At 39.5% G+C, this 13,519-nt stretch overlaps 3 protein-coding genes and 1 non-coding gene across 4 annotated transcripts; 2 read left to right on the forward strand and 2 right to left on the reverse strand.

The window, feature by feature from the left end:
* The first annotated feature begins 210 nt into the window (after window positions 1-210).
* LOC103862381 (actin-depolymerizing factor 9) lies at window positions 211-3,433 on the forward strand. The gene is made up of 2 exons (XM_033289115.1): window positions 211-642; window positions 833-3,433. Exons 1-2 carry the CDS (start codon window positions 386-388, stop codon window positions 981-983), a joined length of 408 nt encoding a protein of 135 aa, XP_033145006.1. The 5' UTR covers window positions 211-385; the 3' UTR covers window positions 984-3,433.
* Window positions 1,779-1,852, forward strand: TRNAT-AGU. Its single transcript has one exon. It is a non-coding gene; the product is annotated as a tRNA-Thr (tRNA).
* Window positions 3,429-5,944, reverse strand: LOC103862383 (subtilisin-like protease SBT1.6). Its single transcript, XM_009140084.3, has one exon. The coding sequence runs from the start codon at window positions 5,890-5,892 to the stop codon at window positions 3,589-3,591; it is 2,304 nt and encodes a 767-aa protein (XP_009138332.1). The 5' UTR covers window positions 5,893-5,944; the 3' UTR covers window positions 3,429-3,588.
* Window positions 5,945-10,654: 4,710 nt separating this feature from the next.
* Window positions 10,655-13,154, reverse strand: LOC103862384 (transcription factor MYB32). The gene is made up of 2 exons (XM_009140085.3): window positions 11,345-13,154; window positions 10,655-11,278 (listed from the first exon to the last, which is right to left on the reverse strand). Exons 1-2 carry the CDS (start codon window positions 11,605-11,607, stop codon window positions 10,726-10,728), a joined length of 816 nt encoding a protein of 271 aa, XP_009138333.1. The 5' UTR covers window positions 11,608-13,154; the 3' UTR covers window positions 10,655-10,725.
* Window positions 13,155-13,519: the final 365 nt, after the last annotated feature.

Genomic DNA, 13,519 nt, shown 5'->3' on the forward strand with positions numbered 1-13,519 from the left:
CAAGATTTGAAGATCTAAGGAAGCAGCTTGGAGTCAAGTCGAGATATGATTAAGGAGGAGTGTTAAACTATATAATCTAATCTCTCCTTGATACATTTACATAAGTTAGTTATTTATGTTATTACACAAAGAGTTGTAACTCTTCAAGTTGTGTCCTTTAGTATAAAGAGTTGTGTCTCTTATACTTGTATTGATTCGATCTCTATATAAAGATCAATCATCTGTTGTAAACATATTACCAAATCTCAATAATACAAAAGTATTTTCAGAAAAGTTTATAAGCCTGAAACGTCTATCTTATTCTTTCTCTCGAACTCGTGTATAACACACTGTGATCGTTGTGTAACACAAGCGGTTGGTAAAAGATTAACAATAATACGCGTCGATGAACGGTATGTGGATGACGGAGGAGTGCAAGAGATCGTTCATGGAGATGAAGTGGAAGAAAGTGCACAGATACATCGTTTTCAAGATCGAGGAGAAATCCAATAAAGTCACCGTTGACAAGGTTGGTGCTACCGGCGAGACCTATCAAGATCTCGCCGCTTCCTTACCGGAGGATGACTGTCGCTACGCCGTGTTTGATTTCGATTACGTGACCGTTGATAACTGCCGCATGAGCAAGCTCTTCTTCATCACCTGGTCAGTGTTTTAGTCTTCTTAAACTGTTAAACGTATTCTTATATCCTTTTACCACTCTATAAGATGGTCAAATCCATTTGAACGTAACCAATCCGAAATCACAATCATACCAAACCAATCTGAGCCGAAACCGAACCAATCCGACCAAGGGTCAAAACGTTATTTTTTTTGTTGTTGTGTGAATATATAGGTCCCCGGAGGCGTCGAGAATAAGAGAGAAGATGATGTATGCAACGTCGAAGAGTGGGCTGAGAAGAGTGTTGGAAGGCATTCACTATGAGCTTCAAGCCACCGACCCAACCGAGATGGGATTTGACAAAATCCAGGACCGGACCAAATAAGTCTACATTCCATTTAACCGGAGTTACATGCTTCAGTGATCAGTAGCTGTTATTAACAACAGTCATGGGAAGCAATTAATTATCTGTTAATGTTAGTTATTGATGTTTAGTGCTTAACTTCGTATTTGCTTTTAGTTGTCAAACAAAAGAATAGCACTCCTTTTGTTGACAAGAGTTGTATTGACTATTGTTTCTGGTTCATGTTTGTTAGTCTTAATGTTAAATGTTATGTATGCCTCTGCTGCCGCTAATGCTGCTAATAAAAAGCCTAAGTTTATCTGAATTGTATTGGAACTAATGTCATTCAAGCAAAGCATGATACTGCTTAACTTGAACGTCATATGTAAAGTGTGATCAATTTTACTGGAAGTACAACTTAAATAGTCTTATAATTATGAAAAAGAGTGAGACTAATTTTCTTTAGAGAGGGTGCTTAGAAAAAGAGATTTAGTTAAACTTAAAAACATGAACTATTGACTGGCGAGCATGGTGATAGAATTTGTATTCATATTTGCTTGCAGTGTTACGTTTACAAACTTTTCCGGATTGGGTTAGGCCCAATTACAAATTCACTTGTGGATCTTAAACAAACTAAATAGTTTATTGGTAAACCCTACCTCACAATCTCACATGATCCAAATCTTCCAATTGATCTTTAAATATTTGTGAGGAAGGGATAATGAATATAGGATAGCTGGTAAAACAAATCTTCTAATGGATCTTTCTTGGTCCTCGGCCCAAGAAAAATTAATATTAAAGGATTATATTAGTTACCCGATATTGGTTTAGCAAAATGCTCTCGTAGCTCAGTTGGTTAGAGCACCCGTTTAGTAAGCGGGAGGTCTTGAGTTCAACTTTCAACGAAAGCATTTGTCCTTTTATTACTTTTAACCTTTTTGACCAGACAAATATCTAGAAAGGTATCTAGGCATATTTGCTGGGACCGACCGAGTTTCACCTCGAAAACCGAAATGATGAAATCTTCGTTGTTGATTGCGGAGAGACTTTTAACTCTTGCAAGTCTTCAATCCCAATTCACCGTTTCATGCGCTCCATCATGTTAGAATTTTTTTTGTTTCCTTAGTAAATAAGTAGTCAACATACAAACACCCTTTAATGATTTCAAACTTAGGTAGCTTTTCTTATTCAGTTGAGACACAACATTATAATTAGATATTTATACCAAGAAAAGTGTTAGTATATATAGTATTAGTTATCAATTTTACTTTAACTTTAAAGTAGGTTTTAGCTTGATAAACAAACCATATGATATGAAATGTCCCCTTCTTTTAAAAAGCTTACAACTTTTACGGTTGAAAAAGTTATGTTTTTATATATGGGGGTATATATGTGATTATGTGAATAATAATTTTGTTGATGATACCCGCTGTCACAATGGACCATGTGATTAACTTTCAAGTTTTCATCTCACAAAGAAGTGATTTTCAATCATGTGATCACCATCACCATGCCATTAGCTTAGAAGATAGATAGATGTATTTTACAATGGCTCGGCCATGTCTATGGACATATATATTTTTAATTCAAAGACAAATGGGCTAGACCACTTTTTTAAATGTAATTGTTTGTATGACCAGAAATATGAAATGGTTAGTTGGATGTTGATATAGTCATGGGAAACTTATTGAAACATGGTTTCCATTTATTGACGACAAAATTAGGTCCATCCTGGAATGTGTGTGTATTTGCAGTCCCTCTTACATCTCTTTGATTGCTCATGCGAGGTAGATGAATTTGTTTCAACAGTTCACGAGTTATTACAATTTCTAACACCAACTTTCACACCTTCGCTATAGAGGGTAGATAGCATAATGTACTACAAACATTGAGCTTACCAACTTCATTTTCACAATAAGAATGTGTTCAGTCCATTCGCTAACTACTCATTTTACCGTTAACTAATTAGTTGTGTACTGTTCTAACTTTTCATTCAGTTGTTTGATTGGCAAATGCAACTATACTTACATAGTCGATCTCATAAACTTGTAAGTACATATATACTTTACATTTGTGATTAGTCCACTACATAATATATAAAATCTAGTGAGTAGTACCAGTGACTATTGTGTGTGTAGTAGATATGCAAAGCCTATGGAGCTTTCTTATCATATACATTGTTAGATCCTGCAGAATCTACAGTCGAATAAACCCAATCAAAGAAGTAGGGCTTCACCACCCATTTCTTTTATTTTTATTTAATTTTAAGTGGGAACTCAGATAAACGTCAAAGCGTACACATACGTATACCTCCACAGTTATGCCACTTTGCACAAATCAATCATCTTTGTCTTTCCCATGTCGTAATCAATCATCTTTTATCATAATGTTTGCATATTTATAGATCTGTGGTCTTTAATCGTTGTAGTACAATGATAACGATGAGTTTTGGACATCATTTGATATTTCCATGTATGTTAACAAAAAAAAAAGATAAGATAAGTCTCATTCAGAAAAAAAAGAAACACAAAACATTAAAATAAAATAAAGCCCACTAACTTAAAATAGTTCTGCAGTTATTACTACACCTCATATGGGTTATACGATCATGACCGCATGATCATCCAAAAACCCGACCCGGATTTTTTTACAACACATCTAATTGGGTCACCACAACGGGGCTCCGAACCACGTGTTTCCCACCATCAAACCACGTGACAGACCCGAAAGCAGCACCCGTTTCTCCCAACACCACGTTCCTCGTATCCACCGTCACCGTTACCGCATAGCTCCGTCTCTTAACGGCCGAACTAAACACTAGCCTCGGTGGCTTCACCGTTATCGTCACTCCTCTCGGCGACTCTATCCTCGCCCGGTAAACCGCCTCGGGTTGCCCCACATTCGTTGCTGTCCTTATGATAGTCTTGCTCAACGTCCCTCTTCTCGAAGTGGGAAACATCGCCGTGATCGACGGGTAATTCAGATTCCCCGGCGACGGTTTTCTCTTCGTCGGACATCTCACCGGCGTTCTCGTGATCACTTGAATAGTCTTTGGACCGTAACCGATTGAGCAGAGAAAGGTAATGTAATCGTCGTTGGTTATATCGTAGACCAGACCAGGATCCATAGCCCGGCCCAAATTGAGATGACCCGACCCGAAATCGTAAGGCGTACCCGACTTCCCCGTGGATTCATCAATCAACGAGCGGTTAGAGTTATCGACGAGGTTAGTCGTCGTCATCATTGCCGATCGTATCGCGGCGGGGCTCCAGTTAGGATGGGCGGATTTAAGCAGCGCCGCCGCTCCACTGACGTGAGGACACGCCATCGATGTACCGGAGAGGATGTTGAACTCCGTTTTGCGAGGATCAGACGCCAAACCGGTAGGCCCCACAGCGTCTGTCCAAGCGGCGAGGATGTTAACTCCCGGAGCGATCAAATCGGGTTTTAAAATCTCCGGGTTTAACCCGTTTGGTCCTCTCCCTGAGAAAGAAGCAATAACCGGAGCCGGTTTGACTCCGGTTATCGTCCCTCTGAAATCGATCGAAGCGACCGGATTCGGATGGGAAGAAGCGTAGGCTTTGATCCTATCCCCTTCGTTTGATCCAACGGCGCACGCGGGGATAAGATGAGCATCACCGACCAAACCTTCACCGTTAGATGCGCCGTTAGCGAGAATCATCCCAACGCCGCCTGCTTTCTTCACCACCAAACCTTTCGCCACACGAGGACTGCTTCCTCTATCGCAAATTACGATTTTACCCCTCACATGCTTCGGATCGAGCGAATTCTCCATGCACAGAGACGCCGACGACATCCCGGCGTTCCCTGGATAAACCACCGGAAACATCCGGCCTTTGAGCGGCACTCCGGCGTAAAGAGACACGCCGCCGAGACGGTGCCCGTCGCCGAGAATCGCATCCGCAGGGAAATTCCGATCGATCGTTCCCGCGCCGACGGTGGTCACCCACGGCGCGAGGTTCGTAACCGACATGCCGTTAGGTCCCTCGTTTCCGGCGGAGGAAGAGACGAAGATTCCTTTCGACGCGGCTCCGTACGAGCCAATCGCGATGGGGTCGAGATAATACGGCGAAGTGATCCCGTCTCCGCCGCCGATCGATATCGAAATGACGTCTACGCCGTCGACAACCGCGGCGTCGAAAGCGGCGAGGATGTCGGAGTCGAGGCAGCCGGAATCTTTCCAACAGACTTTGTACGCGGCGATGCGAGCTTTGGGAGCGACGCCTTTGGCGATGCCGGAGGCGTATCCGGACATGCTGGCTTTGAAAGCGTGACGCCCAGCGGCGGTTGAGGCTGTGTGGGTCCCGTGACCGTCTGCGTCACGTGGAGAAAGAAACTCAACCGTTTTGTTGATTCCTCCAATCACAGCGGCTTGTTGTCCCTTGGCGAAGAATCTCGCTCCGACGATTTTACGGTTACAGTTCCTGGGACCAAACCTGGCTCCAGCCTGGCAAACGCCTCTCCACCGCTGGGGGACGGGACCGAGGTTGAGATCTGAGAAGCTCCTCCGCTCCGGCCAGATTCCGGTGTCTAAAACGCCGATGATTACGTCTGAGCCGTAGTCGGAGTCGGACCAGAGCCCTTTTTGATTCTCTAGACCGAGGAACTGAGGAGAGCGCGTGGTGTGAAGCTCGCGACGGCGATCCTCGAAAACCGCGAGGACCGCGGGGTGATTGCGGAGGCTATCGGCTTCGTCGGGAGTGACCACCGCGGAGAAGCCGTGGAAGACGGTGTGGTACACGTGGAGGATGCTTGATTCTTGGGCGAACTCGGAACTGTACCAGTGGTAGTGCGTCGGGAAAACGGACGGCATAGATCCACCATCGACGCGGAAAATGAAGGTCTTCGCGGCCTGAGAGGCGTCGGCGGCGGAGGAAATGAACGGAGTTGAGATAAAGAAGAAGAGGAGAGCGAGAATAGAGGAAGCCATGGGGGGGAGTGGAGAGAGTGAAGTGAGTGGGGTTTTACCGACATTGGTGCTTGTCTGACCAATATAAAGGAAAAAGTAATAATTTACTTTCTTTGTATTTTAATTAATAAAATCTAATTACTTTATTAATCACTCTGGATAATCATCCTGCACAAATATTCCTAGTACCATGTCGCTTGTATGATTCTGCACAAATAATAGGATTAATAAATCACAAAATACAATTTACTTAGTTTCTTCTCTTTTAGCCAAAACATAATTCTTCACAACAGGTATGTAATTGAAAAGATATGTTATTCACTTATTTGATTTGATGGACAACTAATCTTTTGGTTTAAGCCCTTAATTACTTTTTTATTAGCAACAGCCCTTAATTAGTTACCTTATATAATTAATGAGATGGGTGGGCACACTGTGCTGCTTAAAACGACAGTGTTTTGCTGAGATACTGCGAAAGTGAGTCACACCATAGTAGGACTCGATATATATTTCTCTTTTATTTAATCTTTGTGGACATTGGAACTGCGGACGTTACCTTTTCTTGTTTTTGCTCTTTTCTCCAGAAATGATCACATGCATGTGAGATCATCTTAATAATAATAATACACGATCCACTTCTAACGGTCGATTTTTTCAATAAACTCATCACATTCTGTGCTACTGCTAACAGGTTGCAAAGCTGTTGATTTCATCGGGAAAGACTACGTATTTCCACACCAGAACTATCATATAATAACAAATATACACAATCTTTCAACCTCGTCGTAATTGCACACTTTATAACTATCACAACCAATTTCCACACACGATAATAGTTTGAAACCCGTTTCTACCTAAAATTTAAAGGACGAACTGATACCAACAAATAGCGGTTTAAAGTTGGTTAGTGTTACCTAAACCTGAACTTAACCAATGATTGACTTAACTAAACCATAAATGACCCGATTAGAGAAAATAAACCGGATTAAATGAACCTAATTCAATTGGGTCTAATAAACCTGATTGAAGACCCGATTAAAGCAAATTTGAAACCCTAAACGAAAATCCCTTGTGAAGAACCACTTGAAGAACCCTAAGGAACGAACACTCAACCGGATTGGAAAGATATGAACTCGATCCGTAAGGAAAGAGAACTGATGGTATGAACGGTGACACAAAGGGTTGCGGATGACCCAATGATACTACCAGACTTCGATCGTTGCCGGATGTGACGCACCGGTCCAACAAAAGAAGGATCGAAACTTGGAGATAACCTCACCAAGAAACTAAGAAATGTTCTAACAAAGAACAAAGAGAGTAAAACTCAAAATAATGAAAGCAAAACGAAAATTATTTTATTCAGATCTGATGGTTACATTATATAGAAGTTCTAGTCAAAAGACTTAAAGAAAAATGTGGGAAATCTAAACATAGAAAATGATAAAATTGACCAGATCTGGTCAAGGCACGAAATCACACTTTGACTAGTGAAAAACCCTTCAAATTCCGTCCAGGTTCATTGCTTCCTGAAGCATGTCCTGCGGACTGGGCCAGTACACAAGCAGGACAGTCCAAAGTAGCCAGTTTTGAAGTGTCACGGCCTATCTTGAGTTCCACTCGTCCGAATCCAAATCTGTCTCGACCGTTGCTCTTAAAATGCCAATCAGTACGGGAAATACGAGCTCCAGTTCGGTGAATTCGATCGTCTGGACATGGGTATTGATGAAGCCTCAAACTGGACATTCGGGCGGTACATGTGGTACTGTCCAGAAATGTATAGCAATGACCTAACTCAGGATCCGTGCGTCCGAATGCGATTCCGTCTCGACTGTTCTTCATCAAATGGAAAACAGGACGGTGTAGACAAAGTCCAGTACAGTGAAATCGATCATCTGGCCATGGTTCCAGCCAAAGCTCCCATCCGGATGCATTTGGGACAGTCCGGTCAGTCTGGCCAGTATGGTGAAAATCATGAACTTCGGTTGAAAACTTCAGAACGTCCTGATCTTCATGCTGGTTCGGCTCCATGTACTGATCCGTGGACCGCGGTCTATCACCTTGTCTCTCCCGCGAAGAACGTCTCCTCTGCTTGGCTCCAGTCAGGTAATTTTGATAATTCTTTGTCTCTCTCTCTCTGTCTCTCTCTGTCTCTATCTCTCTATCTCTATCTCTATCTCTCTCTCTCTCTCTCTCTCTCTCTCTCTCTCTCTCTCTCTCTCTCTCTCTCTCTCTCTCTCTCTCTCTCTCCCTTTCTTTGTGTCGTTATTGTATTGTCTCTCTATCTCTCTGTGGTTTTGATTTTCAGTCTCTCTGTTTTGTAGAATCGACAATGGAGTCATGGACTGATGTGAATGTTGGGTGGAATGATGTACCAGAGTTCGACCTCTTGCTCGAGCGCTAGAGACTCCACTCGAATTTCCAGATTCATTACTCATACTTTCTGAATCTTTGCTCTGAATCTATGTTCTGAATCTCTGTTCTGAATTTTTCGATTTTAGGGTTCTAAGAGATGAAATCGATTTTGGGGTTTTTAAAACGAGTTTGGGTTGGGTTTAAATTGAACCTTAGTCGGATCTTCGTTTGGGTCGGATTATACCAATATCAACCGATATAAACTGGTTTACAATCAGTTAGTATCATAAACCATTAAAACCAAGCCAAATTTTGGTTTGTGTGGAAACGAGTTTCGAACTATTATGTGTGTGGAAATTAGTTGTGATAGTTATAAGGTGTGCAATTACGACGCGGTTGAAAGATTGTGTACATTTGTTACTATATGATAGTTTTGGTGTGGAAATACGTGGTCTTCCCATTTCATCGCCATAGAAGTTTAGTAATCATTATTTTTTTCTTTTCCGTCAAACATATTTCATTAGCTTGTTAAGGAAGTCAAGAATACAACATTCAAACTACAAGCTACAAACTCTAAACTCTCAGCTACCAATACTCCCAAACTTGATCCCACCCATGATCAAACTTCTCCAAAAAGACAGTGTAATCATTATATTATTAGCAGACTTTTAATTTTTAAAGTATATGATATGTACAGTATTTCGAAATATTTGGATATCTATTTTTATATTGATGGTGATGAGGAGGAGCGGGCTTGAGGAGAAATAGTCTGAGTAGCTGCATTCTGAAAATAAAGCAAGGCATCAAAAACTTTTGCGATCCTTAATATTACCATATTCGTCGACTGTGAATCACAACGGCTATACATAACAGCTTCTGCTATCATTTAATTTACTCAGGCACTAGGATTATAGGTTACGCAGATGGCCACGAACCCAGCAGAAAGTTCCAATATAAAAGCCCATAGGAGCTATCATTGGGCTGCTAGCTTCTACTTTGTAGTAGGCCAAACCAAAACATATGACTTTCTTGCTCAGATAAGTGTTTTAAATGTTTGAGAATTTGTACTCCCTACACATCAAATATCCCCTATTTGCACTCTATACCCTATTTCCCTCTAATTTTTTTCCCCCCATCATTACCATTTTCCCTCATTTGTATGGTATCCCATCCTTTTAAGTGTATTGAGCTAATTTGCTCAATGTTTTGTTTGATATCTCGAGCCATCAAAGTTCTATAATCGTGATTTAAGAAAACAGTACGAATGTTTGCGTCAGCGTGTGGTGTATACAAATGTTAACGAAAGGAAAGACTATTTTATTTTTGTCTCAAGTCTAAACGTGTGGTGTATTCAAGTGTTAACGAAGGTAAAGACTTTCATTATTGTCGACAGTTTTAACCTTCATGGATTTAAATTCCTGACATAGTCGATCGAATTAGTTCAAGTTACAAAATATAATTCATCCAAATCTTAATCAATCTGCATACTTAATCTGCATTTTATTTTGGTAAAATATTAAGATTACTTAATCTCCATTTTTATATATATCGTTTGATCTTTGGCGTGTTTCTCATATCCCGATGTTCCATGTATCTTATATATCTGTGACAAACTTTTTAGGAGCATCAATATCACAAGCATAATGCAAACTACTATACATACACGGTTCTGTTTAGGATATATCTACCTTTTCATTTGTGTGGCCGCTATTTACTTTTAAAGTTGAAAAATCTTTGAACAATCAACACCATATATACCAATGTCCTAGATATTATTCGCACTGTTTTTAGAAATAGGGTGATGGTGAACCTTCTGGTTAAATTCTAAATTGTTAATTAGAGTGAAACGAACTTTCATTTGGTAAAGACATTGTACTAACACATTGTATCTGTTATATATTTGAATTAATTATTGATGAAACGAAAGGGTGCAATGAATAGAAACATGCACTAATAATAGTAATACCCTTTCAATCGTTCTCATGCTTCTCATCCATGCATAGCTTATCTACTTCTTTGTAATGTCAAATCTCTTAGGAATAATAACCATTCACAATTGTCAAGCATGGTTGGGCTTTTACGTTGTACTCCATAAGATTTCAATTAAAAATGCACTAAGGATATATCTCTTTTCAGGTAAAAACTATAAACCCTAACAAAGAAAAACTTATAAAAATTTAGTTCTGGTAGTAGACTATAGAGATTATAAACTAAAATTTTCACATCTTTGAATAGTCTAGCTATCATGAATCTATGACAGATAAATGTATGCTAGTGTACTAAAAGATGTGAACAACTACGTTAAAAGCTAACTTATTGTTGAACTTTAGAAACATGCAAGATTTGTAATATTTAACTAAGGCCACGGTTTTTTTTTTTCTGTTTGGGTAAGTATTACAGAAAAATGAAGGAAACTTAAGGGAAGTAAAGATGAGATTAGACAAGAGAAGAGTACGTTAAATTGTTAATATCACATCTTTCAACAATCTTCTTTAATTAATTTCAGTTCATTTCCAAGCTAGTATAATCCAAGACACTACTAGTGTTTAAACCCAAGAAGTCAAAACCAACAACACTACTACTAATGTCGCTTGAAGAGTAGCTGCTACTACTAGAGTCATCTATATGACATCTCACATTCTCACAGCTACACTCCTTACCGTTTCCCAACCCAAAACGACACGCACTGCAGAGATACTTCTCTCTCCCAAACAAGAGTTTCCTCTCATCACGTTGCTGTTGGTCTTGCCATGGCGGGCTGATTCTTAGCTCAAGATTCAAATCCAAGCTCTTCGTTTTGCAAGTGAGACTCTTCTTAAACCTTCCCTCCTCCCTAGAACTTTCCTCCTTCTCCAGCTGAGGACCGAAAGAGAGAACCTTTACAAGCGAGTCCTCTGTTTCTCTAGCTTCAGACGCATCTCGTCGAGCTTTGATCGGCCGATGAGTAGCGGGATCAATCCCTCCTCTCAAAAGCTTCCTCTTCACATGTGTATTCCAGTAGTTTTTAATCTCGTTATCTGTTCTTCCAGGTAACCTCGTCGCAATAAGAGACCACCTGAATAAAAAAAACAGAGTATGAGAAACAGAGCATAAAACAGAGGATTTTGTTGATGACTCTTACTTGTTGCCGAGGAGGCTATGTAGTTTGATGATGAGATCGTCTTCTTCGAGGGTGAAGTTACCTCTCTTGAGATCAGGACGGAGGTAGTTAATCCAACGGAGACGGCAGCTTTTGCCGCAGCGGAGAAGGCCGGCGGATGCAGGGAGAGAGCGCCAACAACCTTCGCCGTGGGATTTGATGTAAGAGATGAGCTTCTGGTCTTCTTCCTTGGTCCAAGCTCCTTTGTTGGTGTGGTCTTTCTCGCAGCATGGAGACCTCCCCATATCTTGTGATGATGGTCTTGTTATGATGAAAACTAGGGTTTTATGGAGAGATGTTTTAAAAGAGAGAGAGGTGAGGTGAGGACAAGCCTAAACTCTTTCTAGAAGAGAGTTGGTAAGACACGTTTGAAGGAGTGGCTAGTGGGCTCTGGTATCAAAATTATAAATATATATAATTGAATATTGACATGATCTTGTTCACAATATCAATGGGAAGACGCATTTATGTTTGTTTTACAATAGTAATCGTAGTATAGACACGTTCAAATTTGAAATGGCGACATGCGTTTTGTTGTAGTTTACCACTTGATTAATTTGATCCTATGTAAACATATTATTATATCACAGTGCACAAGACAACGTGTGATGGTTTCGTACTGCATCGAGTTATGGGTATTTATGTTACAATAATATAAAATACTAGAATTTGTCACGGTGAGTTTGGTAAGGAGGTTGAGCACCCAAAGTAGAGTATTCAAATCAATAGATTTAAAAATGTTAGTTATAGGGTTTCCTGCAGAAAACATGCTGATGATGTCTTTCATTGTCTTGTGGAGTTTCTACAGTGTACGTATTCTCCAACAATCATAACCTTCGCTAATACTTGAAAAGGAATTTAAGCAAGTTGAACCAAAATGATTTTTAGAAGACTAAAAGTGTCATTAAGAAATAGTGTGGAAGATATAGAGAGTTGGTTTATACCTGCTTTGTCCTTCTCTTTTACCCTAAGAAGCGACCTTTCTACTTTTACCAACTACCAAACACAAATCCTTTAAATCATGTTTTCGCGTCATTAATTCAAGGTTTCCTATTATAGCAACGTCCAACTAATTTTGAAAAACATGGTTTCTTGAGAAAACGATTTTCGGAAGCCTATCATGTTATATTTCGGTTGAAACTCTACATCAAATAGTGTAAAATAACATGATTGCATATAACTATCTGAAAATACCCGTATTTACCAGAGCAAATATTAAAAAACATCACCTTCTCAGCTTTGTAAGGCTGCCATGTAGTTTATCATATGGTATTATTGATCTTTTGTAACAATATAGTATGTTTCAAATTTGTTTTCAAAATAGCTATCTCGATATTTTGAAATTAATCATCGACAAAACATGCCAAATAATAATATTGGTTTTCAAAATTGTTTTTAGTTATTTTTTTTATATAAAAGGAAAGTAGCTTTATTGGTAAGAGTTTGTTTGGTACCTGAAAGACAATCTTAAAGAGTTTGGTAGATTTACCGGTGTACATTCACTCTCAACTCCTACCGACATAATAGAGTATTTATTGAATTACCAACACAGAAGTTGGATAGAGTATACATGTGATTCGTTGTCCAAACACCAAACAAATCTTAAACTGAAGGTACATATTTACATATACGACTTTTTAAAACGTATACATTACCCAAAATGGGTAGTGGGCACCAATACAGAGTGCAACTTTCTAACTAAGATATCTCCCAACTATCCTCTACAGAATTATAATTTTTAAAATGTCTATTATTTCTAATTCTTTGATATATTTCTGTTAGGTTATATAGATCTTCACATTCCATAAAATAAAGTTCTTGTAAGTAACAACATATAACAGAAACAAATTTAGAATAAAGCTATTCGGTGTAATAAAGCTATCCTTCCTAGTTTATGATATGAATGAAGTTTTTGTGTTCAAAAAAAAAATAAAGCTATTCGGTGCTACGTTGCACGGAAGCTTCATCGGACGTCCGCTTCCCGCTTCGGAACCGGAATCGGAATCGGAACCTTGTGGAAGCTTGCGGAATCTCGCTTCCAAAACGTTTCTAAAATATTCTCTTTAAAAACCTGTTGGAAGCTTACGATTCCGTTTTGGAATCACGCTTCCGTTTTTTAAAAAAAATGCAATGTATATCAATAAAATATAAAACTAT

Source organism: Brassica rapa, chromosome A03 (assembly GCF_000309985.2).
Source record: "Brassica rapa cultivar Chiifu-401-42 chromosome A03, CAAS_Brap_v3.01, whole genome shotgun sequence".
NCBI lineage: Eukaryota > Viridiplantae > Streptophyta > Magnoliopsida > Brassicales > Brassicaceae > Brassica > Brassica rapa.